This window comes from Pelodiscus sinensis, chromosome 7 (genome assembly GCF_052426305.1).
Source record: "Pelodiscus sinensis isolate ZL-2025 chromosome 7, ASM5242630v1, whole genome shotgun sequence".
Classification (NCBI taxonomy): Eukaryota; Metazoa; Chordata; order Testudines; family Trionychidae; genus Pelodiscus; species Pelodiscus sinensis.
Genome location: NC_143058.1, coordinates 57,053,091 through 57,079,209, shown reverse-complemented (window position 1 = coordinate 57,079,209; position 26,119 = coordinate 57,053,091). Strand labels below are relative to the sequence as shown.

Sequence of the window (26,119 nt, the reverse complement as noted above, 5' to 3'; positions counted from 1 at the left end):
AGTTGGGTCAATCAAAGCACATAGAAATTAAAATGTTAAAGGGTTCTGTGTTCCACATTTTGCCAGTGGGAAAAAAGCAAAAACCTTATGAAGTTCTGCTGCTGCTGTTGCGGTTTTTTTTGTTTAACTAGCATTCAGTAGAACCATATGAGTAAACTCGCTATATTGGAATGTGGAATGGGAAGAAATTCAAACTGGTGAAGTCAAAAGAAATCTGAAGTTCAACAAGGGCATCTTGCTCATCTGATGAAGTGGATTTTACTTACAGAAGCTCCCGATCCTATTAGTTACTCTCTAAAAAGCCATAGGACTACTCTTTGCTTTTAAAGCTACAAACTAACAGAGTTATCCCTCTGAGGCTTTAAATACAGTCACATCAAACTGAGTTTAACAAGCTGGGAATATTTGCCTGAAACAATCCACCCTACTGCTGGGAAAAAGATAAATGTAATCTGTTTAGTTCCACTTCCCTTCCAACCCCAGTGGGGTTGATTGTCTGTCTGGAGATCTGTAGTGTGAATGGAGGAGACCTAACATGACTAGCCACGCCTGGGGACAAGGAGCAAACAGGCAGTTGTGCATCTTAATTAACAATAATACTGGGAATGGGTGAAATTAGGAAGGTTTTAGCATGTGAGCTGTTATAGCAGACTGGCTATAACTTTTTTTGCTGACAAAAGATGATAAACTAAAGTGCAGGCTGAAATCCTTCTCTTCAACTAAGGGATGAGGATGAGAAATTAGCTAAGGAATAGGGATAAATATTGGATGGGAATTTTCAAGGACTTTGCAGAGACAGTAATTTCAGCAGGTTGTGGTTGGCTAGCAGGTCTGCAGCAGAGTCTTGTCAAAGACTTTGCAGTGGCTCTGTCAGCATCTTGAATCGAGAGGTTGACTCTACCTTTTGTTTTCTTTATCCGGAAAGAAGGCATGCAGCTGGGTCTGGCATTCCTGCTCGTTCAGGAGTTCTTGATCAGTGCCTTTGGAATCTGAAACCAGAATAAAAGAATCGGTCATTTCCTCCTACCATGGGTTCACAAACTGGGGAGTTATAAAGAAATTCCAAGGGGGGGGCAGTGGCGCGAGGTGACCCAGGTGTCCCCCCACCCCCAGTTTTGCTGCTATTTTTGTTTTGTTTTTCGGCCCCGGTCAGTTCCTGGTCCCTCCCCTCCCCCCAAAGTTTTGCTGCTATTTGGAGGGAGGGGGCACGCGAGGGTTTCTCAAATCAAAAAGGGGATATGATGCTGTAAAGTTTGGGAACCACTGTCCTAGACCAATTCTCAAACCTCCTGAGGAATGCTCTTACCCTATTATGAATACTCTGCACGTGTGCATTCCACCCTGGCCAGAAAAGTTGAACTCTATTTTTAAATGATCCAAATATATCAAGTTGGTAGAAGGATGTCATGTAGGATGAATTACTGGAGACATCAGTAAGGAGAGATTGATCGTCATTTGGGGAGACCTGTGCTAATCAGAAGACATGAACTAGTGCGCTAGCAGAAGAATCTCTGCTTCAGTGTAAAAAAAGTTTGGGTCCCCCTTTACCAATCTGTTATTACAGAGTTGTACATAAAGTCATGAATCCACTGTTAACTCTTCAATGCTGGCAGCTTTTGAAGGACCCAATACAACTTTCCAGGCATCTTCCAAACTCTTGGAAGATAAGGTCATCACAGTCAAGCACTTGCTGCTATGAACCAGTGAAGCCATGAGATGTTTGATATCCTTGTGTGCAGGCTGCAATTATATAATTACTATGGCCACGTCCAAACAAATTGCAATATATTCTCTCAATGTGGAGCTATTCAGCTGCTATATGAAATTACTCAAACAAGCATTTTCTTATTGTGAGTCCTGATACAAGTATACTATAGAACAAGTAGTCTTTATCTGAAATGCACATGAGATGCTAAAATAATAATGGTCCTGTAGCACCTTAGAGACTACCAAAAATATATAAGGTGCTACAAGATCGTTGTTTAAATGTTTTTGTTACAGACTAACATGGCTACCCCTCTGACACTTTTAAACACGAGATGCTAAAAATGTTTGCACTAAAGCATGCAGCATCAGAGACATTGGCTTAGTCAAAGCTGCTTTATGGGCACACTGCTGTGTTGCTGATCTCATTTGACAAAAGTTCAGTTTGGTTCTATTCCTTTAGAAATAATGCCTTCTTTATGGGACGTAAATGTTTCTAGTATTGTGTGATGGATATCCTTCAATCCAAAGGGCATTTGTGTTGACAGTTCTAGATTTTTAAAGTTTATTTTTGTATCTTAAATTTTTTCACCTAAGGCTTATGTGGCGGGATGGTGAAGAATATCAGGCGCTAATCAGCATTTTTTACAATATTTTGCCGTCAGACATTGAAGACTGCATATATTGAGCAGTCACTTCGAAACATATTTGTTTGCAAAAAGTGATCATTATACTCAGTGCGGTTGTGAGATTTGGCACTACTTTGTTTGCAATTACAGCATGTGTGCCTGGCATGATGATCAAGTGACTTGCATATTTTTACTGCATCATTTTTATTGGCCTCAGACATTTTTCAGGTATGGTTGTACTATGTGCACTCATCTGGATTTAATGCTTCTCGATTAACGGAAGCTATAATTGCATGCTGCATGCACAGCCAATGCTTGTCTTCACTGAACAACTAGCTGGGGTTTTCAGACTAATCCTATGATGGCTATAAGAAGGAACGCTATTACAGTGCTGAAAATATCAGTCTTAGGCAAAAAAAGTATGATTTTTTTTTTGCAAGACCTCTGCACAAGCTTTTCAAGTGGTGACCCAGTGGGAGTCACTGCAATAGACAGACCAAATTACTGTTGAATGTTCCTTATATATGTACAGTTGTATATAGAATCTGCTTTAACAACTCACTAGCTGAGGGTCTGTCATATAGTATGGATGAGCAGGGGAAGGAAAATGCATGTGCTGTTGAAGTCTTATCTACAGTTCATGGGTTTTTGATTAAACACTTTCTTAGTGGACCAGTCAGAGTCAAAATTTGATCAGGATAATTTAGTTTAGCTCAGTAGCTAAGAACCTGATTAATCATTTTACTTACCTTGTAGCTTCTTGCAATGCTGGCTCAAATACATGAAATATATAACTGGAAACTGCAGTTAACTCATGTGGTTAACTCACATTAATCTTAATTACAATTAATTGCAGTTTTAATTGCATTATTAAATAGAATATCAACTGAAACGCAGTAAATATTTTGGATGCTTTCTACATTGTATTCTGTTGTAATTGAAATAATATAATTGACAGTGTGCAGAGCTCACTTTTTATTATGAATATTGGCACTGTAAAGTATTTTTCAGTTCACCTATACAAATACTGTAGCACAGTCTCTTTATTGTGAAAGTTGAACTTGTGAAAGTTGAATCATAAAAAAATTGCACTGAAAATGAAACAGTATAAAACTTTAGAGCCTACAAGTCCACTCAGTTGTCCTACTTGTTCAGTCAGTCACTCTCACCAGCGTGTTTACATTTCAGGAGATAATGCTGTCTGTTTTCTTAGCCTGTTCTTGTTTTCAGATGACTGTTTCTCATGACACTGTTGTAGCTGGTGTCACAAGATATTTACATGCCAGAGGCACTAAAGATATGTCCTGCTTTGACGACCATTCCAGAGGACATACTTGCAGAAAGATGAATTTTATTTTTTGGTGTTTCAGGTTCTGCAGTTTCCGCATTGGAGTTACTCTTATGTAGGGATGTAAAATCCTGTACAAATTTTTCACTGGTTAAGCTACAGGTTTAACTGATTAACTGTCCACAGTGCCATGCCATGCCCCAGGGGGAGGCTGCTCAGGATGCCCGGCCCCTTTCCGTTTGGCACACCGAGAAGGGCCCACTATCCTACAGGCGGAGGGGCTGCTTGGGCCAGGAAGGCCTGACGCGCTTGGTTGGGGGTCTGCTGGACAGGGCATGAATTGTCTGATTAAAACTTTGCACCCTACTTTTAAGGCTTCTGAAAGCTTGCTCCATGTCTCATCCCTCTCAGATTTTAAAAAGTACTTCAGAGTATTAAACTTTGTGTTGACTCATAGAGCTGGAAGAGACCTCAGGAGGTCATCAAGTCTAGCCCCCTGCCCAAGGCAGAACCAATCCCAACTAAACCAGGGCTTCGTCAAGCCAAGACTTAAAAACTTCTAGGGATGGAGATTTCACCATCTCCCTAGGTAACCCATGCCAGTGCTTCACCACCCTCCTAGGAAAATATTTTTCCACCTCTCCCACTGTAACTTGAGACCATTGCTCCTCGTTGTGCCATCCGTCACTACTGTGAACAGCCTTCCTTCATCCTCTTTGGAACCTCCAATCAGGAAGTTGAAGGCTGCTATCAAATCCCCCCTTCACTCTTCTCTTCTGCAGACTAAACAAACCCAAATCCCTCAGTCTCTCCTCATTAGGGGGCTCCTCTCCAGCCCCCTAATCATTTTGGTCGCCTTCCACTAGAATGCGTCCACATCCTTTCTATGGTGGGCGGGGGGGGGGGGGGGCAGAATTGGACACAGTACTCCACATGTGGCCTCACCAGAGCTGAATAAAAAGGAATAATCACTTCTCTGGATCTGCTGGCAATGCTCCTCCTAATGCACCCTAATACGCCATTTGCCGCCTTGGCTACAAGGGCACATTGTTGACTCATAACCAGCTTCTCATCCACTGTAATCCCCAGGTCCTTTTCTGCAGAACTGCTACGTAGCCTATCAGTCCCCAGCCTGTAACAATGCTTCGGAATCTTCCATCCCAAGTGCAGGACTCTACACTTGTCCTTGTTGCACCCATCAGATTTCTTTTGGCCCAATCCCCTAATCTGTCCAGGTCACTCTGGATCATCTAACTCTCCCCCTAGCTTAGTGTCATCTGCAAACTTGCTGAGGGCACAATCCATCCCCTCATCTAGGTCATTCATAAGATGTTGAACAAAACCGATCCTGGAACAGATCCTTGGGACACTCCGCTAGAAACTGACCGCCAACCTGACATCGAGCTGTTGATCACTACCCGTTGGGCCTTACCATCTAGCCAGTTTCTATCCATCTTACAGTACATTTATCCAATCCTTGTTCCCCTAACTTGCTGGCAAGAATATTGTGGGAGAGGGTATCAAAAGCTTTGCTACAGTCAAAGTATGTCCCATCCACTGACTTCCCCATATTCACAGAGCCAGTTGCCTCATCATATAAGCTAAGATTAGTCAGGCACGACTTTACCTTTGTGAATACATGTTGACTAATCCTGATCACTTCCCTCTCCCAAGTGCTTCAAAATGGATTATTGGAGGATCCCCTCTATGATTTTTCTGGGGACTGAGGTAAGGCTGACTGGTCTGTAGTTCCCTGGATTGTCCTCCTTCTCTTTTTTAAAAATGGGCACCACATTTGCCTTTTTCCAATCATCTGGGATCTCTCCCGATCTCCACTAGTTTTCAAAGATAATGGCCAAAGGCTCCACAATGACATTTGCCAGCTCCCTCAGTACCATTGGATGCATTAAATCCAGGCCCATGGATTTGTGTATGTTTAGCTTTTCTACATAGTTCCTAACTTGTTCTTTCTCCACCAAGGGCTGTCCACCTCCTTCCCATGCTGCGTTGTCTAGTTCATTTGTCTTGGAGCTGACCTTGTCTGTGAAGACAGAGGCAAAGAAAGCATTGAGTACTTCAGCTTTTTCCACATCATCTGTCACTAGGTTACCTCCCTCATCCTGTAAGGGCCCCACACTCTCTCTGATTACCCTCTTATTGCTAACATGCCTGTAGAAACCTTTCTTGTTATCCTTCACTTCCCTTGCTAGCTGCAATTCCAGTTGCACTTTCACTTTCCTGATAACTCCCCTGCATTCTCGAGCAATACAGGCAGTCCCCGGGTTACGTACAAGATAGGGACTGTAGGTTTGATCTTACATACAAATTCAACTTAAGTCGGAACTGGTACATATTGTAGGGGAAACTCTAGCCAAACATTTCTCCAGAGCTCAGTTTTATTCTCCCACACCTCACTTCCCTCAGTCCTTTATTCTCAAGCTGAGGTGTCTGCTGAGAGAAGCCGCTCCGCGTCTCCCTGGTCTGCTAGGGGCTGGGGGTGAGGGCGCTAGCTTCGCGTCTCCCTGGTCTGCTGGGGGGAAGCAGCTAGTGCGGGGTTGCCTCACCCCGTTTGTAAGTAGGGATCCAATGTAAGTCAGATCCATGTAACCCGGGGACTGCCCGTATATTCATATTACTCTCTAGTCATCTGTCCAAGTTTTCACTTCCTGTAAGCTTCCTTTTTGTGTTTAAGCTCCCCAAGGATATCCCTGGATATGCCTTCTATCGAGGAAGTCGCCTACCATATTTGCTTTTCTTGCTGCGCATCAGGATGGTTACTACTTGTGCCTTTAATAAGGCTTCTTTAAAATACTGTCAGCTTTCCTGGACTCCTTTCCCCTTCATGTAAGCATCCCAGGGAATCCTCCCCCCATCAGTTCTCTGAGGGAATCAAAGTCTCCTTCTGAAGTCCAGGGTGTGTATTTTGCTACTCGCCTTTCTTCCTTTTGTCAGCATCCTGAAATCTACCATCTCATGGTCACTGCTTCCCAGGTTGTCACCCACCTCTACTTCCCCTACTAGTTCTTCCCTGTTCGTTAGCAGCTGGTCAAGCTGCTCATGGTCCCTGGTTGGTTCCTTCAGCACTTGTGTCAAGAAGTTATCCCAACATTCTTTAAAAACTTCCTGGATTGTCTGTGTACTGCTGTATTGGTCTCCCAACAGCTGTCAGGGTGATTAAAGTCGCCCATGAGAACCAGGGCCTGCAATCTGGAAGCCTCTCTCAGCTGTCCAAAAAGAGCCTCATCTACCTCATCCACTTGATCCGGTGGTCTATAGCAGAGGCCAACCACAACATCACCCCTGTTGCTTCCACCTCAACTTAACCCATAGACTCTCAACAGTCTTTTCTCCCTCTAAATGCTGGAGCTCTGAGCAATCATACTGCTCTTACATACAATGCAACTCCTCCTCCTTTTCTCCCCCGCCTGTTCTTCCTGAACAGTTTATACCCTTCCATGACAGTGTTCCAGTCATATCATAGTTCTTTGACTGGGCCAGGGTTTCTAATTTTTTCTGTTTGTTTCCCAGGCTTCTTGCATTTGTGTACAAACACCTTAGATAACCAGTTGATCGCCCTACCTTCTCCATCCGAATCTGGGGTCCTCCTTTGTTGCTCATTCCTCCTTGTGTTTCTTCCCGGTGTCCGACTTTCTCAGTTACCTCAGGGCTTTGATCACCGTCCCTCAACGAACCTAGTTTAAAGCCCTCCTCACTGCATTTGGAAGCCTGCTTGTGAAGATGCTCTTTCCTCTCTTGGTTAGGTGGATCCCATCTCTTCCTAACAATTCTTGTGCCCGGAACAGAGTCCCATGGTCGAAGAAACCAAAGCCCTCTCTCCGACAGCACCTACGCAACCACGCATTTACTTTCTCAATTCGACGATCCCTACCCAGACCTTTTCCTTCAACCGGAAGGATGGATGAGAACACCACTTGAGCTTCAAATTCCTTGATCCTTCTTCCTAGCGCTACATAATCCTCTGTGACCTGTCAAGTTCATTCTTGGCCGTATCATTAGTTCCTACATGGAGAAGCAGGAAGGGGTAGTGATTGGAAGGTTTAATCACTTTCAGAAGACTCTCGGTGACATCCTGAATGCAAACTCCTGGTAAGCAGCACACTTCTTGAGATTGCCGGTCTGGATGACTGTCCCTTTTTAGTATGGAGTCCCTGACCACCACCACCACCCATCGTCGTCTTTTGGGGGTGGTGGTTGTGGAACCCCTATGCCTTCTGGTAGATGGTGTTCCCTTCTGATTTCTTCCCTGAGAAGTCCCTGCCAAAGCATTCTCCGCCTTATCTTGTACTACCCTGACTGGCTGTTCAGCCTGCTGTGCCTGCAGAATTAAACGCTGCCTTCTTTCGAGGAAGTCTTTATTCTCTTTGATACTTGGGCCTCAAGTCCTCAAATTTTTTCTTCCAAAATGGTGACCAGCTTGCACTTAGTGCAGATGAAATCCCTTCTTTCTTTGTCGAGTAGTGTCCTTGAGGGTGCTCCACTCAAGGTGCTGGGCTTGTCCCGGCGCCGCAAACCCGAGGATTTTCAGTAGCAGTAGTGTGTCGTCGCCCCCCCCCCTCCCTCCCACCGGACCGTGCATGTGCGACTACTGCTTTGCGCCTCTCAGCTGAGCGCGTTCCGGCTAGTCAGTTTCCTTCCAACAGTCCGCGTCTGCAGACGGAGTTATCTTATGCTCCCCCTTCCTGTCTGAGGAGTGAGGGAGATTAGTTAGTTTAGCTTGTTCTTGTGTTTCTTTCAAAAGTTATTAGTGTTAGTGTAGTTGTTGTAGTTCCTGGTCAGATTTAAAAAAAACAGAAACAAAACTTTTTCCTGTGCTTGTTCTTTCAAGCCTCTGGTCGCATTAACGATGCCAGGATCACCTGGTTTTAAAAAGTGCGCCCAGTGCCAGGATGCCATGCTGGCATCAGATGGGCACCCTCGGTGCATAAAGTGTCTCGGGGATGGACATGTCCCGATGAAGTGCAGTCACTGCGCTAAATTAAGGGTGTGTGCCAGGTGGGACCAAGAACTCAGACTGAGTTCTCCTGTTCAGTAAAGCTCTCCAGGTTCCAGAGATGTTGGAGTCACTCCCCTCGGAGGAGCTTAAGGATCGGCTGGCTCAAGAGAACCTCCCCGGCACGGCGGGCAGGGTGAGCACCGGGGACAGACCGGGAACCTTTGGCTGTTCGCCGAGGTATCCCGCGGACAAGACGGGCAAGGGCCAAAGCTCCTCAGTCTCCACCCGAATCCATGGCAAGGACCCTATCCTGGCACCGGCTGCAGGCTCACAGGCAGAGTTGGAGCTGGCAACGGCTCCAACGGCCGCTCTGAGGCCAGCAACGGACACCCCGGCACCGGCTTTTCCCGCGCATGCGTGGGTGAGCACAGCCGCAACAGCAGCAGTGCCGGCGTCTTCCCCAGCTGTTGCGGCTTCATTCTCCCAGGTGCTGGAGTCAGCGGCACCGGGATCGGCGCCGCAGGAGGGAACTTTCAGTTCAGAGCCCTTGGCACCGGCATTATCAGCACTTGTCCTGCAGCCAACGGCACCGGGTCAGCCAATAAGCAGGCAGGCTGTGGAGGTTGCTTCATTCTGTCAGCCCGCTATGCTCTGCACCTTTGCCTACCCTCAACTCCTCGGTGCCGACCAAGGCACAGCACAAGTGTGCACGACTCCGGACACCATCTTTGACACCGGACTGTGTCATGTTTTCACCCAGACCGATGTCAGCTGCCTCATCTTATTCTAGTGATTGTCACCACGCTCGTCGTCATTATGCATCAGCCGGAGACCATTACTACCGATCATCTCGCCACTCACCGCCAAGACGGTATTACCGAGAGCACTACACTAGATCTCCCTCTCACCATTCCAGGAGATCCTTTTCACCAAGGTCCCCAAGACCCTTGGGATAGTCTCGTCAGTATGACATGATGAGGAAGCACTCTTCTAGACGTTCCCCGAGTCCATGCTACAGACATCATTGAGCGATGTTATTATGACCGCCCTTCTCTCGATAGAGGACATCCACATTCACGATCGCCGCGTTTCAGTCAGACCCTATCTCTGCATGTACCAGTGCAATCTCCACCTTCTGCAGCTCCACCAGCTCCTGTGGAGGACACAGCTTCCATCTATCAGGAAGGATGAGCACACTCCTCACCAGGAACATCAGAGCCCTGATTCGCTGGCTCATTACTCCTCTTCATCACCAGATGTCGTGGTGGTCCCTGGTGACTTGTCTCCCACGGAAGACCACAAGCAGTTCCAGGAGCTCTTCAAAAGGGTTGCCCAATCCCAAGAGATTCAGACGACAGATGTGCAGGAAAAACAACATTGGTTGTTAACCTGCAACCTTCCCAGAAATCGAAGCTCGCGTTCCCATTTGATGAAGCTATCTTGAAGATTGCCGATGACATCTGGCAGACTCCAGCCACCTCATTGCCAACCAATAAGAGGTCGGACAAGAAGTACTTCATAAGTCAGAAGGGTATGAACTTTTTATTTACACATTCTCAGCCCAGCTCCCTTGTTATAAATGCTGCGCAGCAGAGAACGAAGATGTCTCAGGACAAAAACACGTGATAAGGAAGCAGAGTGCCTCGATATTCTAAGCAGGAAGGTATATTCTTCTGCCACTTCGACTGTAAGGATGTGCAATTAGCAAATCATGATTTCCATAATTATTCAAAACTGGTCCCTTTATTTGAGCACTTGCCGGACTCTAACCATCAAATTTTGAAGGCAGTTATACAAGATGGCTACATGATTGCCAGAACAGCATTGCAGATAGCGCTTGATACGGCTGATGCTGCTTTTCGAAATACAGCTAGAGCCATAGTCATTCGCTGGGTGTCCTGGTTACACCAAGCTGCTGTCCCGAAAGAGCTGCAATCCAAGGTGGAGGACTTATTTGATCGGCAGTCTCTTTTCGCTCAGTCCTCCAATCAGGTCTTTCATTCAGGCAAGGATACACGCATGACCTTGAGGACACTGGGGATGTATACGCCTCCCTTATAGACGTAAGAGGTACACGCCCTATACAAAACAAAGGCCTTTCTCTTACGCCACACCTCGGTCCAGACCATTCGAACAGCAGAGACCAAGACAGCATCTGCAAAAGCGTCAACAACAGTCTAACAGGGCGCCAGTCCAGCAACAATGTCGACAGCAGGTTTGATGTGCTGGTTGAGGGACTGTGTGCCATCCCCTTGTCGGAGGCTCTGAACAATGTGCAAGGCTTGTTCCATCATCTCCTGAGACCTTATCAACATCACTGGTCTTGTATATCTACTGACCAGTGGGTCCTTGACATAGTCACTTCAGGATACGCCATTCCCTTCAACTCTCTCCCTTCCCCCGTCCCTTTTCAGGGACCCCTCTCACAAGACCCTTCTACAACAAGAGGTTTCCCATCTGCTCACCATAGGAGTGGTGGAGAGGGTACCAACCCAGTTTTGGGGGAGAGAGTTTTATTCTTGTTACTTCCTCACCCAGAAGAAGTCAGGGGGGTTGGAGGCCTATCCTGGACTTGCATCTGCTCAACCGTTACTTGCGAAAGCAGAAATTCAAAATGGTCACGTTGTCTTCCATCATTCTGGCTCTCGACAAAGGGGATTGATTCGCATCCCTTGACCTACAGGACGCCTACTTCCATATAATGATACATCCTGCTCACAGAAGATTCCTTCGGTTTGTAGTGGGAGCCGACCATTATCAATATCAAGTACTACCTTTCTGACTTTTGGTGGCGCCACGAGTTTTTTCCAAGACCCTCGCAGTGGTGACGGCCTACCTTCGGCGCCTCGACATTACCATCTTCCCGTACCTGGATGATTGTCTACTAAAGGGTCCCCACCCTTGACGAAGCTATGTGGGCGGTTACTACTACTACCACAATATTCAAAGCTCTCGGTCTCACAATCAATTTCGAGAAGTCTTTTCTTACACCGAATCACGATCTAGAGTTCATTGGGGCGAGGCTCGATTCCTCAACCGCAAGAGCGTACTTACCCATGAAAAGGTTCCATCTAATCTGGGATTTGGTACAGACTGTATCAATTTCTCCCAAATCCCGCATACTTACCTGTCTGCAGCTCCTGGGACATATGGCGGCTACCACACATGTGGTTCTGCATGTGAGGCTTCATCTGCGCAGTCTTCAGCATTGGCTATTCACTGTGTACAGGCCCGGGTACACAGCACAAACAGGACAGTTTCTATTCCCAAGCATGTCCGGGCCTCACTGACGTGGTGGGGCGACCCCAAAAACGTGTTAATAGGAGTCCCTTTCCATGCCCAGAGGCCATCATTGCAGATCACGACAGACACCTCCCTGCTCGGCTGGGGCGCCCATCTACAGGACAGCTGAGCTCAAAGTCTCTGGACGCCCCAAGAATCGTTGCAACATAAACCTTCTCGAACTTTGAGCAGTCTTCAATGCTTGCAGGAATTTCCTCCACATCATTAGAGGTCAATCAATACAGATTCTCATCGACAACATTTGCACAGTATATTATGTCAACAGACAAGGAGGTGCACGGTCCCGCCCACTTTGCGCAGAGGCACTTTGCCTCTGGAATTGGGCAATCCGGCATGGTATCACCCTGACTGCGGCTTAGACTCATAGACTTTAAGGTCAGAAGGGACCATTATGATCATCTAGTCTGACCCCCTGCACAGTGCAGGCCACAGAATCTCACCCACCCCTCCCAGAATAATCCTCTCACTTATATCTCAGATATTGAAGCCTTCAAATACTTTGGAGACCACAAGATGCAGAGAATCCTCCAGCTGTGATCTGTACCCCATGCTACAGAGGAAGGCGAAAAACCTCCAGGGTCTCTGCCAATCTATCCTGGAGGAAAATTCCTTCCCGACCCCAAATATGACGATCCGCTAAACCCTGAGCATGTGGGCAAGACTCACCAGCCAAACACCCAGAAAGTTCTCTATTGTAACTCCTATCATCCCTCCATTGACCTATTCCCACTGATAATGGCAAGGACAATGTGATTGCTGACACCCTCAGCAGGCAGTTTTTCTCCCAACACGAATGGGAGTTGCACACCGAAGTCGTCCGCAACCTTTTCCAATGCTGGGGCTTCCCAAAGGTAGACCTCTTCACCACTCACCGTAACAGGAAGTGCCATCAGTACTGTTCACGAGCAGGCGTCGGCACAGACTCTTTGGGGATGCCTTCCTGCTGGACTGGGGTCGTCACCAATTGCTGTATGCATTTCCCCCTCTCCAGCTCATCCCAAGGGTGCTGGAGAAGATAGCCTCGGAGCGTGCAACAATAATTTTGGTAGCCACGTCTGCCGGGGCCAAAAGTGTGCTAACACAGTTGTCGAGGATGTCGGTCGCCAAACCACGATGACTACCAGAACGGTTCAATTTACTATCTCAGCAGCCCAGTACAATGATCCAACCGTGCATCGAGTGCATGCACCTGACAGCGTGGCTCCTAGCTGGCTCCAAGCATTGGAGTTGATTTGTTCTTAGGAGGTGAGACACGTACTGATTAACATCAGGCGGCATACCATGCACAAGACTTACCTTCAGAAGTGGCATCGCTTTCAGTCCTGGTGCGCAGCGAGAGATCTCGACTCTCTCTCGATGCCATTCCAGCAGGTGCTGGATTATATTATGCACCTAAAGATGGCGGGGTTGGCAATTTCTTCCCTCAGAGTACATTTAGCGGCAATTTCCGCTTTCTGTCAGCCTATCAACAGCCATTCAATATTTGCACACCCCCTCACCAAAAGGTTTTTGAAGGGGCTCGACAATCTTTATCTGGCTCACAGGATCCCACTGGAGCCATGGGACTTGCTTTTAGTATTGGACGTTATCACACGCCCTCCCTTCGAACCGCTAGCAATGTGTGATTTACGGATGCTCACGATGGTGGTGTTCCTGCTTGCTGCGCGTCGAGTAAGCGAATTACTCTGTTGGACCCGCCGTACGCACAATTCTCCAACGATGCTGTGTACACCTGGCCTTTTTACCAAAGGTCAACTCTGCTTTTCGTATAAACGAACCCATATGTTTGACGACGTTCTACCAAAGCCTCATTCCTCGCTGGAAGAGTCCCATTTGCACACCCTAGATGTCAGATGAGCACTCGCATTTTATCTCGAAAGGACACATGTCTTTTGAAAGTCTCAATGACTGTTTCTGTCTACAGCAGAACACTCCAGAGGCAAAACACTCTCTGCACAGCGCATCTCCAGCTTGATTGTCGCTTGCATCAGACGTTGTTACACTATATGTAACAAACCCCTACCAGGCCGACCTTGGGCCCACTTTACCAGGGACATGGCGGCTTCCTCTGCCTATCTTCATGGAGTGCCATTGCAGGACATATGCCGTGCAGCGACCTGGTCCTCTACTCTTACTTTCACTAGTCATTACACTCTCGCGAATACACTAAAGACAGACTCAGCAGTAGCCCGAGTGGTCTTGTCTGCAGCACAGAAATGATGAGTCCGAAGCACACGTCTACCATTGGACCACTGCTGTGGACTCACCTTGAGTGGAGCACCCTCGGGGACGCTACTCGACGAAGAAGAGAGAGTTACTCACCTTGTGCAGTAACGTCTGTTCTTCAAGATGCGTATCCCCGTGGGTGCTCCGCGTTCTACCCTCTTCCCTGCTTCGGAATTTTCTGTTTGTATTTTTGCAGATGCTTCCAGTTGGGAGGAAACTGACTAGCAGAACCACGCTCAACTGAGAGGTGCGAAGCAGCAGTCGCGCATGCACAGTCCAGTGTGGGGGCTACTGCTACTGAAAATCCTCTGGTTTGCGGCGCTGGGACGAGCCAAGCACCTCGAGTGGAGCTCCCACGGGGGGACACATCTCGAAGAACAGACATTACTGCACAAGGTGAGTTACTCTCTCTTCTTCCAGGAGGAAGACAAGCATGGCACAGGTCTGCTGTTACCCGCACAGCGTATCACCATCCATACGTGCCTTCCTTCTGAGAGGTTCCTCAGTTGTTGTTAAATGCCTCCATGAAGGGGCAGGAGTTCAGTGAAAAGATTTTAAAGCATGGCAAGTGTATGTCATCCCCTTCCCAAATCCCTCTCTAAACTCCCTGTTAACAGCCTGTGTTCGCAAGCTCTAATGATGTCATTAGAAATATCACTTTGCCATCTTCTTTGTGTTTTATCTAATCAGCTGTAAAAGTGTCCTTAAAAAGAGCAGTGTGTTCTGAGACATCATCTAAGATTGCTAAAACATGAAATGACAGAATGCAGGTTTAAGGGGGGAAAAAAACAAATCCACCAAGCAGGAGACATAAAATTCTGTCCCCATCCCTCTTCCCACCAAGAAGTAGAGTTGAACTAGTAGAGTCGTTTAATATGGTATAGATGGTACTTAGTCCCCTGCACTCGTGGCAGGACCGAACTCGATGACCTCTTGAGGTTACTTCCAGTTCTAGTATCCTATGACTTAAAAAAAAAAAGTCATCTGGAATCATATCCTCTGGAATGGTGGCTGAAGCAGGAAGGAGCATACACTAAATATTTAATCTGGCATGTAACTACCTTGAAGCACCAGCTACAACAGTTCTATGCAAATGCTTTTTCTCATTTTCAGGTGACAATGTAAATGAGAAGTGGGTAGCATTACATTTGCTGGAGACAAACACACTTGTTTTGTTTTAATGTCTGGGATGAACAAGAAGTAGAACTGAGTGGACTTGTATGTCTGAAGCTTTACATTGTTTTGTTTTTGTGTATGGTTATGAAACAAAAAAAATCTACATTTATAAGTTGCATTTTCACAACAAAGAGAATGCACTACTGTACCTGTATTTTCAATTCACCTCATATTATCATTTTACAGTGCAAATATTAAAAATAGTGAGCAGTGTACACTTGATAGTCTGTGTTGTAATTGAAATCCATATACTTGAAAACGTAGAAAATATCAAAATTTAAATGGTAGTCTATTACTTTTTAACCATGCCATTAATTGTGCTTATTTTTAATTGCTGGACAGCCCTAGATATTTTGTATTTTTATAAATAAACCCAGGTTCATTATTTTTTTTTCTTCTCACTGGCTGTGTGGCAATGAGAAGGTTAGAATACTTTCTCATTTCTCTTTCCTGCTTTGTAGGATAGTGATTTAAAGCAGTACTGGATGCCAGACAGCCAGTGTAAAGAATGTTATGACTGTAGTGAAAAATTCACCACCTTCCGGCGCAGGCACCACTGTAGGCTGTGTGGGCAGATCTTCTGTAGCCGATGCTGCAACCAGGAAATTCCAGGAAAATTTATGGGTTACACAGGTATGTTTTCACTTGTGTAGAGAACATTTATTAAAATTGACCTTTTTCAGATATCTAAGGTACTCAAAATACTAGTCTCAAAAGAATTAAGGGGTTGAATTTTAGCAATTCATGTAAAGCAGGGGTGGGCAAGAAGGTGCCAGCGGGCCGGATCTGGCCTGCGGCTCCCTTACTGGAACCCATAGGCAGAGATCAGGTCACATTTTAGAAAGCCAGCTGTTCTTCGCTTTGGGGAGGGAGGAGGGAGATTTCTCATGCTGTTCTCACCTCCCAGCAATATATGCTAGCTGACACTGGCCAATCTCTGTTTCCAGCCGATAGGAGCCAAGAATTTTTGTTGGGAGCAGGAGCAGTGTATCTCCCTCCTCATTTCCCCTCCCCCTTCCTCTCCAACTCATGCCTTGAGTGGAGCTGCATGGAGTAGCAAGCCACCTTCACCCAGCGTCTGCCTCTGGCACCCCAGCCCTCCCTTCCCCAATCCTCTGCACCAAACCTTCTGCCCCCTCCCAGATCTGGCACCCCAGTTTCCTGCCCCAGATCACAAGCCCCTCCTCATCTAGGCCACATCCCAAAATCCTGCGTCCCAGTCCCCTGCCCTAGGTCATAACCGCCTCCTTCACCCAAACTCCTTCCCAGACCCCATTCTCCCTCTTGCATTCCAATCCCCTACCCCAAGCTCTCTTCTGCACCCAAACTCCATCCCAGACTCTGCACCTCCTCCATTAATATCCTGGAAGAGGGTGTCCCTCAACCACTTTCCAAAATCTTGGAGTGGCTTCCCATCAAAAATTATTGCCCACCCCTGGTCTAAAGCCATGCTAACAAGGTAAAAATAGATAAGCCAAGAGTGCAATAATATATTGATGCATACACATGTGTAACAACATAGAAAGTAGTGTTTAACATTTTTCCAAAGTACTTCAGTGACTTGGGAACCCAAATCTTTTGGTTTCCGATGAGTCTTGAGCCAAAAGCACTGAGGTGCTTTGGAAAACTTTACCAATAGCTTTATTAGATAAGAAAAGAGTGAATCCTCTTAATTCACTCTGATTTCTTAAATCAGCTGTGTCTGATTTAAGAAACAAAGAAAGATGGTCATTGGCTAGCAGATATGTCAAATATGACAAGGTACATTCACAAATAAAACTTGCTTTATTAATATGCATTAACTCAATTCCACAAGTTCATTTTAATTATAGAAGTTTCAATATTAAACTCTAAACACTGAAGTCTAGAAACAATTGAATCAGCTTGTTCCCAACCAATTTGTAATCTTTCTTTTACTACTGCTACTCAGAACTTAAGAAGTGAGATTTTTTGGGGGGTGGTTGCTAGAACTGTGTGAAACATATGATTAGCTTTTGAACTTGGAGAATTTCCTTTTGTGGTTAGGATATTTTTCTCCAAATAGCCCCTGAAACTCATGTGAGAGCATAAGATCTCAAAAAGGGAAACGCTGCTTTCTCAGTTTGAGACCATCTCAAGCATGGTACATTTTTACTCCATCTAATTTATTTAAACTCATTTTGCTTCCTCTTTCTACAGGGGATCTCCGAGCCTGCACTTACTGCCGCAAAATAGCTTTAAGCTATGCACACTCCACAGACAGTAACTCCATTGGGGAAGATTTAAATGCTCTGTCTGATTCTACCTGTTGTGTATCTGTTTTGGACCCTGGGGAGCCACGTACACCTGTTGGGAGTAGAAAAGCTAGCAGAAATATCTTTCTGGAGGAGGATCTTACTTGGCAAAGGTATGAAATGGCTTCATACCCAAATTAGTTTGGATAGGTGTCAGTCTTAGCCACGCTGCCAGATTGTCATCTGTTTAGGCAAAGAAATTGGTCCATTAAAAGAAATTACATTATCTATTCTAGGCTCAGGCTGTTAGTTTGCATCTGATAACTTTGCCTCATTCTAACTTTATCCTTCTATGGAGAAAAAAAATTGAGCAGTTCCCAGAGGAATCACTGGCTGCATCCAGGGTTCCCTGTAAGGCAGTGTTTCTTAAACTGTGTTCCGTGGCACACCAATATGCCACGGAGAACAGAGTTCAAAATGGCTGCTTTTTTTTTTTTTTTTTTTTTGCTCAATAACCCCCCCCTCCTCCCCCCTCTGCTTTTTTTGGTTCAACAACAAAATCTTCGGTGTTCCTCATTTAAAAAAAAATTGTTTGGTGTTCCTCGGTCTTAAGTTTAAGAAATACTGCTGTAAGGTATGGGCCTGCGCGAGTGTGCACCAAGAATTGCAGTCCCGCCTATCCCTCAGCAGAGCTGCACAGCCACTTCTCCAGCTGCTCCTGGGGGTGGGGCTACATGGCGGACGGCTGCCCCATCCCAGGAGCAGCAAGGCAGCCAGCACCAGGCGTCGAGACACGATGGATATGCGTCCCTGCTTGGGGATCTGCATCTGGCCAGGCCCAGGGGCCAGTAGCACCCGGTCAGGCTCCCCGTGCCCGGGCCACCCATCCCAGTTGCAATGGCGGGACATGGGGAACACTCACTGCTTTCTGCCCGGTGTGGGGGAAACCTGCAGACACCACCCTTTCTGCTCGTAGCTGTTGGCTCCAGTGATTTCACGTATCTTCTGGGGAGCTGGCGAGGTGAAGTGGGACTGGAAAAATGGCACTGTCACCACCCCATGGGTTGGAGCCTGGCCCCGGGCGCTGCAGCTTCTTGGCAGCCCGGCCTGCACTGGGCAGGGCATGATCTGGGCTTCCGCTTTTCTGGTGAGTGAGGTGTGTCCCTGACTCTCATTATCCTCTCTCTCTCTCATTGCTTGGGCCCAATCCTGTCCCAAGCACAGGGGCGTGGGAGGTAGCGGGTCACCTGGACAAAGCTACCATGAGGCAGGGCCAAGTCTGCAGAGGGAAAGGGCTCCCTTAGCCAGGGCTGTTCATCCAAGCTTACCTGGAGAGAGCAGCCCTGGACTGGATGTTAATGCCTCTCCTTTGTATAGGTAAGCAGCATTTATCAGTGGTTTCCAGTAACAGTCTCCACCGATACCTGGCCCAGATGGAGAATTGTAGGACTTTGTGATCAGATTGCTCCATCTTACTAAATAAAATGCATTGTCAGGGAGTGTGCAAGAAAACCCTGTAATGGCAAACCAGAGCTTGCCCACTGCTGGGGGTATGCGTACCACATCTAGACCCTTCTGTTTGGTGCCAAGTCATAGATCTTCAAGCTACAGATATTGCTGCTTGTACAACAATAAGTCAGTGAGTGCTGGACAAGACCCCACTTCTCATGGTTCTGATCAGTGCACTCTGTTTCCTTGTACGCCTCTGTTCGCTGCTTATCCCATGCACTTCCCGAGGCAGGGATTGTTCTGTGGCTGTGCATCGCCAGTCAAATAAAAGGACAATAGAGTTAAAACCAAAATGTACTAAGATCACCAGTAACTTGAACTTTGTAACTTGTGACACATAGGAGCATGTCACACATCAGGACACTTGTCTTTTTTTGAAGGTCTTATAAGAGCACTCAGTTTAGGCTCCTGCCTTTCAGCTGTCACCTCTCTTGGGCAGATACTCACACCTCTCCCACTGTTGACTGGAGTATCAAGGCTTCCAGTCTCCTTGATTAGTGTGATCTCCCCAACTGAGCAGGCCAGTATTCTCACCAGAGGCTTTTCCTAGTGTTTTGCCTACAGTCATAGATTACAACACTCTAAGCTGTGTAGCAGTGCAGCATAGGGCTTTTAAGAAAAACAGCTTATTGTTAAATGTTGCAGCTATGTGTGTGGGGGGAGGTGATATCTTTTTATCTTATCTGTAACCGATGGCATGATACAGAACATTGGCACTTAGGGTCAGCCATAATAAGAAGGGTGCTTGGGTGAAAGTTCTGATTTAATAGCTCTTTTTAGTCTTTGTGACTGGGAAAGGGCTGTTTGTGTTTGTTCTTCCATAACATTTAAATTTATTTACTTAAATATCATATTCATTTTTATATTGTTATGGTGGCACATCAGAAAAAGCAAACATGACCTCAATATTGGTGCAGAAGACAAAACTCACTCCACTCATGGATGGAAAATCTTAGAGGGAACACTGAGTACATCTTAGTGAAACTGTTGGCATTTGGTTTAACAAACCCTGTAAAATTAGGCTGGAACTGAAAGATGGTAATGTGAATAGGCACATTCACTGTGACAGTGTAAGCTTGCAGCCTCATAGAGGTGGAAGACATTTCTGTTCTTGTTTTGTCATTGGTGAGTCAGGTTTCAGTTCAATAAAATGCTAGCTTTCTGGCTGTCAGAATTAGGAATGGTAAACTCAAAAAATGCTTTTTGGGTGAATACTGATGAAATTAGCAGAAAGTAGCTGTCTGCAGAAAGACTCATACCAGTATTTGACGCTGCAGGGACTATGAAAAAGCCATAGTGGTCTTAGAATAAAATTACTGAAGGAGAGAGAAACAGTCTTGTACTGCACTTAAACAGCAATATGGTGTTGACTCCCACTGATTAGTGTGAGAAGAACCGAAATGTTCCAAGAATGCAGGATCAGGATAAAGCTATGTCAAAAGAGGATTCAAATTATGCTTGCTTTGTAACTGGAAGAGAACAAGTGGCAGTATGAGACTTCTTCCTGGGCAAGAGTTGGATTTCCCCCCCCACATATGCTAGTGGCTAATGTTCTAGTAGCAATAAAAGAGAGCTCAGAAACTGGCTGTCTTCAGGGAATACTGATTTTCACTTCAGCTTCCCTTCACTGTGTTCTAAACTAGAGTGAAAGTACTCTATATTTAAGTCTAAAAGATCTAGTGTTGAAGATAATCTGTCAAGGTGAATGATTCTTTGTCTTGGCTACCCCTCTGAAACTTGTATCTAGGGACACTGGCTAAATTTCCTTGCATGTCATTTACAGTGTAGGTCTCAGCAATTTTATTAAAAACAAATTAGTGTTTGATAAAAGTGCTGTCCAAAGAATCTGAATGGTTAAACCCTGAGTTCTGAGGCATGCTCCCAAAGGCATCTGTTGCTGTTCAGGTATACAAGAATGCAGCAAAATTCTAAAAATCATGGGACATTCTGATCGGCCTTTATAGCTATTCACCATTCTAATGCTGTCTTTGGGAACTGTGCACTTTCATCCAAAGTCAACTAATGGGCTGTGAAAAGCATTTGCGTCTTTATTGTTTGCTGTCTTAAAATAGGCTTGGAGGAAAAGTTCTCCTGAGTCTTGAAAAATTGGTATCTTTGGAGATGGAATAATTATCAGTGTTGTAGGGAAGTTGGCTAAATGAGCCTGGTTTTACATTTTTTGGAAGAAACGAGCTCATTTCTTCCATTGCCTCAAGATTAGAATTAAAATTCATTAAGGGAGTACACACTGACAGTCCTAAGCAAATTTCTTAACAATACTGCAATAGAAACATGACACACTAAACTCAGCTTAGCCATTAAAGTAGAATGTAAATACAGGCAGTCCCCGGGTTACGTACAAGATAGGGACTGTAGGTTTGTTCTTAAGTTGAATCTGTATGTAAGTCGGAACTGGCGTCCAGATTGAGCCGCTGCTGAAACTGACCAGCGGCTGACTACAGGAAGCCCGAGGCAGAGTTGCTCTGCCCCGGGCTTCCTGGAATCAGCCGCTGATCAGTTTCAACAGGCTGAATCTGGACGCCAGTTCTTACATACAGATTCAACTTAAGAACCCCAGGCGTCCCCAAGTCAGCTGCTGCTGAAACCGATCAGCGGCTGATTCCAGGAAGCCTGGGGCAGAGCAACTCTGCCTTGGGCTTTCTGTAGTCAGCGCTGGTCAGTTTCAGCAGCGGCTGACTTGGGGACGCCTGGGGCAGAGCAGCTGGGGTGCTGCTGGGTTGGTCCAGTAGCGCCCAGAGCGGCGCTACGGGACCAACAGGCAGCGCCCCAGCTGCTGTATCACAGGCATCCATAGCAAAGCCGCGGAGCACGGGGGCAGCGGGACAGCCCAGACATGCCACGGCTGTCCTGCTGCCCGCGTGCTCCCCGTCTCCCTGGTCTGCTGGTCTCCCGCAGACCAGGGAGACGTGGAGCAAACCCTGTTCGTAACTGCGGATCCGACATAAGTCGGATCCGCGTAACTCTGGGACTGCCTGTAGTGTTGATAAGACATGAGATTCTTCATGCTTGGCATAGGCTGCTTAGGGAGTATTGAGAAGACGCGGCGGTTCTGTTATTTTCATAGCCTAACAAACTCAAACTGTTACCCTTCCACTATATTTGAGGAAAATGTTTTCTCCAAATTGCACAAGCCTTTGAGAGCAGCTAGAAAAACCTTGGAGGAAGGGGTTGCATATTAATTTGGAGCACCCAAAAGCATGCTCAAGTGCTGAATGGACAAAGATGGTGCCCTGAACAGTTGCTAATTCAAGTAGTAGGACAGGATAAAAGTGAGGAAAGGACAGCAAAGGTATATTGATGAGAAGGTTACTGAAGCTTATGCATGTGTTGTGGTGATAGCTATGTTCTTTATCAGTGGCTGCATGGATGATTTTCAGATATTTAAGGCAATGACTATCTCAGAATGAGTGCTGTGAAAGAAGAAGGCCAAGGAGTATTAGAACTACTAAGTGGGAGGAAGGTGAGTGAGTTAAGGGGAGGCAGAGTAATGCGGAGAGGACAAAGTAAGGAGCAGTGCATTTTGTAAGATGCTGGTGATGGTGTCTAAGGGTATGTCCCAAGAGATCAGCGCTGCCGTCCAGGCAGTCCCCGAGTTACGCGGATCCGACTTATGTCGGATCCGCAGTTACGAACGGGATTTGCTGCCCGTTTCCCTGACGGGAAGCAAAGCCTCTGAGGACGCCGGCAGCGGGACAGCCGCGGCGCGTCTGGGCTGTCTCGCTGCCAGCGTGCTCCGCGGCTTTGCTCTCCATCTCCCTGGGACCAGCAGACCAGGGAGACGGGGAGCAAGGCCGCGGAGGACCTGGGTGGTGGGACCGCGGTGTATCTCGGTCCCGCGCCTGCGTCTCCCTGGTCTGCTGGGGGGGGGCAGCTAGTACGCTCCCCTCCCCCCCCAGCAGTCCAGGCTTTTCTCCGGACGCCTGTGGTAGAGCAGCTGGAGCGCTGCTGGTTGGACCTGCAGCGCCGCTCTGGGCGCTACTGAACCAACCTGGCAGCACCCCAGCTGCTCTGCCCCAGGCGTCCTGATTCAGCCGCTGCTGAAACTGACCAGCGCTGACTACAAGAAGCCCGAGGCAAAGCTGCTCTGCCCTGGGCTTCCTGGAATCAGCGCTGATCGGTTTCAGCAGCAGCTGACTTGGGGATGCCTGGGGTTCTTAAGTTGAATCTGTATGTAAGTCAGAACTGGCGTCCAGATTCAGCCTGTTGAAACTGATCAGAGGCTGATTCCAGGAAGCCCGGGGCAGAGCAACTGTGCCTCGGGCTTCCTGTAGTCAGCCGCTGGTCAGTTTCAGCAGCGGCTGAATCTGGACTCCAGTTCCGACTTACATACAGATTCAACTTAAGAACAAACCTACAGTCCCTATCTTGTACGTAACCCGGGGACTGCCTGTAGTTGATTCCCCAGGGATTGATTTAGTGGGTCTAGACCACTGATCACTCTTTCATGGACTCCAGTACTCCAGTGGAAAAAGAAGCTTAAGGCAAGTGGACGGGGAAGTCTCCCATTAGTCCTCTCCTCCTCTCCCACAGTGGAGATTCAATGGCATGGTGTACCTTAGATTAACATTGAGAGGGAGAAACCCAAGTCAGTCTCTGTAGACAAATGGGCTTGGGCTGGTATTATGAAGGAACTTTTTGCCTTGTGTTCTGGCTTTTAACTTACTATTTGGGATAACAATGGTACACTTGATATTGTTTTAACAGGGACTGTTGTTAGTGGTTCTTGTCATGGTGGTTCTCTTAACAGAGCTCCTTTTTTTGCAGTCTGATTCATGTAGACTCTTCAACTACTACACTGTCAACACGCCTTGTGTCTGTACAGGAGGATCCAGGGAAGTCTCCTGCTCGAAACAGGTAGATTACCAAATGTGTGTGTACGTTGAAAATCTCTCTTCCTAATCATACTACCATGAATATGAAATAAATGGTTCAGTAACATTTTCCCTTAATGAGTTCTGATCCTGTGTTCTAGTATAATGTTGGGGGTTGCTGTGCTGCTAATGATGCCGTCCCTTGGTTAAGGACCAAGAAACTTGCTGCGGTTCTGCATTTAAAGTGTATTGGGAGTCAGGCGGGTAGGCAGCCTAGCTTAGTTCTGGCTTGTGTGGGTCTGTCCCTCCCGGACAGGGGCTGCTGCCAACCAACGCTTCTCTTGTTTTAAAAAAATAAAAAATTAAAATCCTGTTCACTTATGACCAATGACGCACCAAAAAGTCTTTGCTATCCATAATGCCAAATGTATGTAAGTCTTCTGATATGCAGCCAAACTTGCTTCCTACCCTGAGGAGTTTGTACTCTGAGTGACTGACTGAACAAGCAAGACTAATTGGGTTGGTGAGAAAAAGGATCAGGAATACAGGAAGACACTATGTTGTTCTGGTTCATTTGTATTCTTGCTTTTAAGATGCCATGAGAACTGGATTGTGTGTTCCATTGGAATAGAATGAAAGAAAAGCTTGGAAGCAGGTTTATAAGACTAGAGCATGAGACCAGGAAAAGAGACTGGGGGACGAGACCATGGTTATGCCCTAGAGACTAAAATTTGGCAGAGATGAGAGGAAATTGAAAACTTTTGAAAGCAGGAAAAATGGTAAAAGCAGGAAGGGGTGAAAAATACCACTTGAGGGAAGGTAGAGAGGAACAGAGGTAGCAAGGGGAAGGGATGCTGTACAGAATTGATTAGTTCACTTTTTCACTTCACCTGTGTCAGTGTGCTGCTAAAACCAATGCTTTTGGTTCAAGCTACTTTAAGTAGCATCTGGATGCATGACCCTACATGTTTTTATTTATTAGTAGCTTTTGTAGGAGAAGCCGTGTTAGCCCTATTGTCTTGTCTGAATTCTAACTTAGGTTACTAAATTCTGCATTGTTCCCCTCATAGATTCTATTAGAGAAATCTCTTCTGACTTCAATAGCTATGTTCATTGTTTGTGTGCTTTTAGAATGCTATAGGCAGGTTCTGTGCATGCTGCTCTTAAGCGAACAGGGAATCGACTATTCCTTGGAATTCAGTTTTCTCTTTTAAAGTGCCAGAGCATACACCAAATCTATAAGAATTTTTTTCTTGCATCGTCATTGGCTGACCTGCATTGCCTTGTCCTTTTTCCTGCTTCTTCATTATTCCCAAACCTGATCATCTTCTTTGAGGAGTGTCCCCGTGGGTGTTCCACCTTCGGTGCTTCAGCACAGCTGAGCTCAAGGTTAGAGATTTGTGACAGTAGTACCCCTGGCTGGCCATGTGTGCAGAGCGTCTGTGTGTGCATTCTGAGGAAGCTGCTGTGCATGCACAGCTGGCCCCCCTCCTCAGTTCCTTCTCTACCACCATCATCTGCGGTCACTGATCAGCAGTCTCCCTTCAACTGCATCTTTCCTCCTTCTCTGTCTGAAAATTGCATCAGAAATCCTTCCTAATTGATCTAACCCAGCTCTCCGGAATCTGTCTGTTTAAAAAAAAAAAAAAAAAAAAAAAAAGACACCTTGCCCGACAGGCATTAAAAGCTGCACATCAAGCCTGCTCATTCCGGCTCTCTGGGATATGCCAGACTTGTCTGGGTTTAAAAAGTGTACGAGCATCAGGCTATTCTTTTCAATTTCTGACGGGCACATTGCCCAGACAGCAAACATGCTCAAACAACACCTTCCAGACCATTGCCCACACTGCCAAAAACTCACAGCCAGATCCAGGAGATCAAGGGAGCTACAACTTAAACTACTCCAGATAGCAAAAAAAGCTCAGTCAATGTCGGACTTAGAGCAATCCACTCCTCCCAGATAAATATCACCTGGGAAGGAGTTGGAGGTAACAGCGCATACCAGGTCGAGCCCTAAAGACTGAAAACAAGAAACAGTCCTATTCTCCCTCAGGGACTGACTCCCCATTGAGGGAGCATGCTCCCCACAAAGATGCCTCACCGGCAACCTCGCAGACGTGGTACGAGAGGCAACACATAATGGTGAACCGGCATCGAAAAAAGCCGGAACCTGAAACACCCACAGCACTCCTCACCAAAGCCACCAGAGACAAAGTGCAAAGCCTCAGCCGTGGCACCGAGCCAAACAACTGCAGTACCAGTTTCTACGCTGAGTAGTCGCTGCT

The 26,119-nt window shown here is 46.5% G+C and overlaps 1 protein-coding gene across 14 annotated transcripts in view; it reads left to right on the top strand.

Annotated features, from left to right (window-relative positions):
* Positions 1 to 26,119, top strand: part of PIKFYVE (phosphoinositide kinase, FYVE-type zinc finger containing) — a 188,419-nt gene that overhangs the window by 10,351 nt on the left and 151,949 nt on the right. For 13 of the 14 annotated variants that reach the window (XM_075933821.2, XM_075933817.2, XM_075933820.2 and 10 more), the window contains 3 exons: positions 15,742 to 15,913; positions 17,459 to 17,666; positions 23,788 to 23,877. In XM_075933821.2, the coding sequence (XP_075789936.1) occupies positions 15,742 to 15,913; positions 17,459 to 17,666; positions 23,788 to 23,877 (470 nt within the window). Of the gene's footprint in view, positions 1 to 23; positions 2,562 to 15,741; positions 15,914 to 17,458; positions 17,667 to 23,787; positions 23,878 to 26,119 lie in introns of those variants that run through there. The other variant, XM_075933825.2, reaches the window with a different exon arrangement.